Source organism: Perkinsus marinus, assembly GCF_000006405.1.
Source record: "Perkinsus marinus ATCC 50983 genomic scaffold scf_1104296972102, whole genome shotgun sequence".
In the NCBI taxonomy this organism is placed as follows: Eukaryota; Perkinsozoa; order Perkinsida; family Perkinsidae; genus Perkinsus; species Perkinsus marinus.
The window spans coordinates 60,873-65,276 of NW_003201866.1; the positions used below are offsets into that span (position 1 = coordinate 60,873).

The 4,404-nt window shown below is 42.2% G+C and overlaps 1 protein-coding gene across 1 annotated transcript; it reads left to right on the forward strand.

Moving 5' to 3' along the window:
- The first annotated feature begins 1,644 nt into the window (after window positions 1-1,644).
- On the forward strand, window positions 1,645-3,738 carry Pmar_PMAR002533 (hypothetical protein). Its single transcript, XM_002766671.1, has 5 exons — window positions 1,645-1,822; window positions 2,523-2,685; window positions 2,737-2,841; window positions 3,260-3,347; window positions 3,403-3,738. Exons 1-5 carry the CDS (start codon window positions 1,668-1,670, stop codon window positions 3,627-3,629), a joined length of 738 nt encoding a protein of 245 aa, XP_002766717.1. The 5' UTR covers window positions 1,645-1,667; the 3' UTR covers window positions 3,630-3,738.
- Window positions 3,739-4,404: the final 666 nt, after the last annotated feature.

Genomic DNA, 4,404 nt, shown 5'->3' on the forward strand with positions numbered 1-4,404 from the left:
GTGGTACAGATAGAGCTTCCGTTTGGGGAAGCAATTGAACCAATCACACTTTGAACGGAACGTTGACACTCGTGGGACGAGCTATCAATAGATGGATATCTCATAGCCTTGCACTCAGCGTCTAGAGGTTGACCTTCTTGATGTGGACGTACTTCTATAGACTGATCAACATGTTCAGTCGAAATTACAGCATCCATAGACGAGGATACTAACCATGGTGACATAACTGACGTCATTGGGGAGAAGTAGACCGACCCATAAGAACGTAGAGATTCATTAGAGTCAAATACGGCACAATGGTGCTGTATGTTATCCGCTCTAGATGGTAGAGAACGAACACGCCTTTCAGAGGAAGCCATAACAGATGGCTTCTTGATATCAGCGTTGCCAAGATCGGGCATAGACGTTGATCTAGTGCACATAGGGGCTCGGAAAGATATCCCGGTAGAATGTACGGGACGACTTAGAGTAGAACTAGAAGAAATCAGTAGTGGTCTTGAAGTAGATGTACTTCTTGGTGGTTCAGTCGCGTCGTTAGACGGAGGTGTAGAGGGAGTTAAACCTGTTGAATCATGAGGAAATGCACAGCGATCACGGTTAGACAATTTCATTCCAGATCTAAGTAACATCCCGTGTAGCTTGTAACACGATCAGGTGAGGCAATAGAGATTACGATGCGATACTAGTGAGGACTGGTTAACTCAAGTAGAACTAGAGTTAGGATGAGGTAGCAGATCACACAATCAGTCACTGGACTCAGTCCAGTCTAACAATTACCAACTAGAATACTAGCTTTCCTAGCTTACTAGCTACTAGCTTAGAGAAAACCAGAGACGGATCTAACCGTTTCTAGTATCCAAAACCGTTAGATAGATGCATCCGAGCGAGGATAATAATATTATAGTTCAACAATAGAATACGAGGCGAGCGAGATCTTTGTCGCGCTGCCACGATGGGACAGCACATCACGAAAGTTTCGTGGCGCGAGATTTAATTTCGTGGCGCGTGACAAAATACCATCTCGCCGATTCTACTGCGTGTAACGAATTTCTCAAGCATTCTATTGGGTACATATATTAGCTGGCCTCAGATAAGATACATTCTAGGTCATCTCAGCGTGTGGTGGACCCTAAGGAACATTCTTTGGAAATAGTGACACCGTTTCGTTGTTTTGGTGACGCCATTCCGCCTAGCTCGTCAACCCTTACATGTCTCCATATGACCATGTGCATGGCCTCTCCATCAATAACAAGGGCGGATTCATAAGTTGATTATTTCGAGGAAGAACATTTGCTCGATCCCTGACCGAGGATCGAACCGAGGATCTCTCGATGTGCAATCCAATCCCAATTCCAAATGGCCAATCAGTCTTGTTGAAAATTGTTATGCATCACATGAACCGGTTATGAGATTTATATTTCCCCATTCATGTTTATTATAATATATATCGTCTATTATGTAATCGTTAGTATTTCATTGTGAAAATGATGCCATGATGTTCCTTATGTGTTGGTGAGGATTTTTTTCCAAGAACTTCAACCTCAAGTCGTGTGTGAAAATTGAGAATTGAGCATTGACTTCTACACTATTGTGGTTATCTGGGATACTACGTAACAGTGGCGTGAATTTTACGATACTTTACTTAGCTTTAGGACTTTTCCTTAGTCATGTCCGAGCCCACATCCCCGTCATTTTGCTCATCGGCGGCATCAGAAGCTTCTACAGTTCCCTCAGCTGTTGAACCACCACAGGTTGTTGGTACAGCTAAGGAACTTCAGAATGGTGCGGTATGTAAGGAGATGAGTAGCGGAATATCTCTGAGGTAATAGTAGTAGTAGTAGTAGTAGTAGTAGTAGTAGTATGCTACGTAGTTCCCAAAGCTAATCATAGGAGTTCGGGTCAAGTGTACAGAAACCAACAAGAAATCCCCAGAATTTTCTCGCTATTTTCAGACTGTCATCAACACGTGTATTCTACGACATGCATATCTTCACACACTTCACATGGCATTCAGCGGGAGGGCAATTTCCTGTTGGTGTGAAAAATTCACATTAGCAATTCTCAATAATATGGTCGTATTCCAACAGAGTCACCGTTTGAATTTCTATTTTACGCCTACTTGGTGCTAATTTCGTGCAGGCCCAACAGCTGTGTGTATGTTGGCGCATACTAGTCGTGCCTTCCTTACACGCTATGTTGGTTGATTCTCAATCTGTAACTTCTCGGCTAGAGTTGAGATCCAACCTTTCTTAGTGTGATCAAGCACGTTAGAAAGCGTTGGATGTGTAGTCTCTGCCGAGCTCATCTTGCGTGATTCATCATTCTGGTTCGACGATGAATAATGGAGTTTCACCCGTTTCACGTGAAGTAGCGTAAAACTCCGTGAAAAACGCGATATTTCCGCCTTGCAATAGTCGTAAAATGTGTTTTTCATATCACGGGTGAAACTCCAATGATAAGTTGTAAATCGCTGAAATCATTCAATGCATTTAGCAATTTTCGAATATGGTCATTTTTCTCAGGCAATTTATTCTAATATGTTTGAATGCGTTGGTTACTATCGGTCTATCCGTACCCTTTATGTTCACTACTACTGGTTTGTTGGCGATCCCGATACAAGCTATGACTGGAATTTCGATATTCCTTTGCATACGGATCGTGAGTAAAGCGTTAAGTCATGAGAAGGTAAGATTGGTGAAAATGGTAAAGAAAAAATGCTTCGCTCCGCTGTGTTAGGTTAAGGAATATGCTGATGAAAGAGGCATCCCATTGTTCGAGCGAGAGTATACTTTTCTCGCCGAGTTTTGCGGTGGGAAACTCGGAAGGAGGATCGCTTCTATGGTAGGTTATTGCGTCACTGCGCCACAAAATTCAAACGAATTAATTATGATGAACGGCATAATTTTATCTACTCGTTGAACCACTCAGGATCGTCATGGCATTTCGATGTCACCACAAAATTATGAGTTCGGTTGTACCCATTTGGTAGGGATAGTAGACACTGGATCGAATAAGTGGAGAAGGCGTCTCGAAATTCATAGAGTTCAGGCTGATATGATCTGGTCTCGAACATAAGGGAGAAACAATTGTATTTCAAACTTTGCGGTTGGTGCTGAAGTAGAGGCAGATGAAAATTTGCGGCTTTCTTTCCGCGTTAATTTTTTTTGTTCAACGTGTTTTGTAGTTTTTCATTCGAGAAATAGAAGAATATCTTTTTGTTTTTTATATACTGTAAATCATTGCATTATTTTTTCATCAGACGATATTCCTGGAATATTTCATCTCCATTATAGGGTTAATGGCAGCGATGGGAATCACTACGAATATCATAATTGATGCAATCACAGGTTAGAGGCGTATCTTTGAGGCGCACAGCGAAGATTTTAATGATACTTATTTCAGTTGAATGGTGGATCATCATATTCTCATTCTTGTCTCTGCTGATAATTGTTTGTCCCTTTATGAAAGAAGTCAACGGTGTGCTGGCGATAGCTGCAGTAGTCACAACATTCGCGGGTTTACTGCTGTGGGTGAGTTCTCGTTGGGATTCTGTGAGATGGTTTTTTTCATACCACACCATGAGTAATTCAGATAACAGCAGGTGTTATGGTAGAGAGCTCCCATCTTAAAAAGACTGAGCCGAATCTGCTACTCGAAGACCCACCTGTCCAGCATTTGTTTACCGCACTTTCCTTATCAATTTGGAACTCTGGTGCAGCGCCATCTTTGCCGCCTTTCTACGGTTGTGTCAAAAGTAGCTGCTTGTTGTGCATGCGTGCAAAAGATATTTAGGAGGTTCGCTTTTAGACACATCCTCGAGTCGCATCACAATGTGGATGCTTATTTGTTTGGTCATATCGATTCTTTACGTCTTCGTTCTGGGAGCCGGCGGAATTTTAATCTGTGACGGGCCTTGTGAGCAAGTGTACATAGAAAACCTCTCGCGTAAGTTGATGGGTAGAAGTTTGGGTTAACGGTTATGGTGATGGGCTGTGATGTGTAAGGCCCAGGTTCGATTCTAGGTGATGATATTTCAAAATTCATATGTCAGATCTTTTACGTGAGACGGTGACCCGTAGTCGAGAGTAAGGTCCTAGTTGTTATGAAAAAGGTTTTTTGAAAAACACTTTCAAGTTTGCTGACTTCAAGATCCCTTGAAATCATCTTCAACCTGATACTTGTGTGAATCGTTTGGCAAATCTTTAGAATCCTCGTTCATAGTTGGAATTGTTGTTCACAGTTATGTATACACCGAGTTGCATAACGCTTTGTACTGTAGTGGTTATGGTGTTCATTCTTGATGCATTTGATCTGGGTTCGATTCCTGAGAATGTCACTTCTCAGTTGCTCCCGATGGCGTCCTCCCGAAGTGGCTAATTTACACAGGGTGTGCTTTACTTCTGT

What these genes read in the sequence shown, in the direction of transcription:
- Pmar_PMAR002533 (XM_002766671.1), top strand. Translation starts at nt 1,668, where the DNA reads ATGTCCGAGCCCACATCCCCGTCATTTTGCTCATCGGCGGCATCAGAA. An exon ending in AAGCGTTAAGTCATGAGAAG is followed by an intron (nt 2,686 to 2,736) that starts GTAAGATTGGTG and finishes CCGCTGTGTTAG; the next exon opens with GTTAAGGAATATGCTGATGA. An exon ending in CATAATTGATGCAATCACAG is followed by an intron (nt 3,348 to 3,402) that starts GTTAGAGGCGTA and finishes TACTTATTTCAG; the next exon opens with TTGAATGGTGGATCATCATA.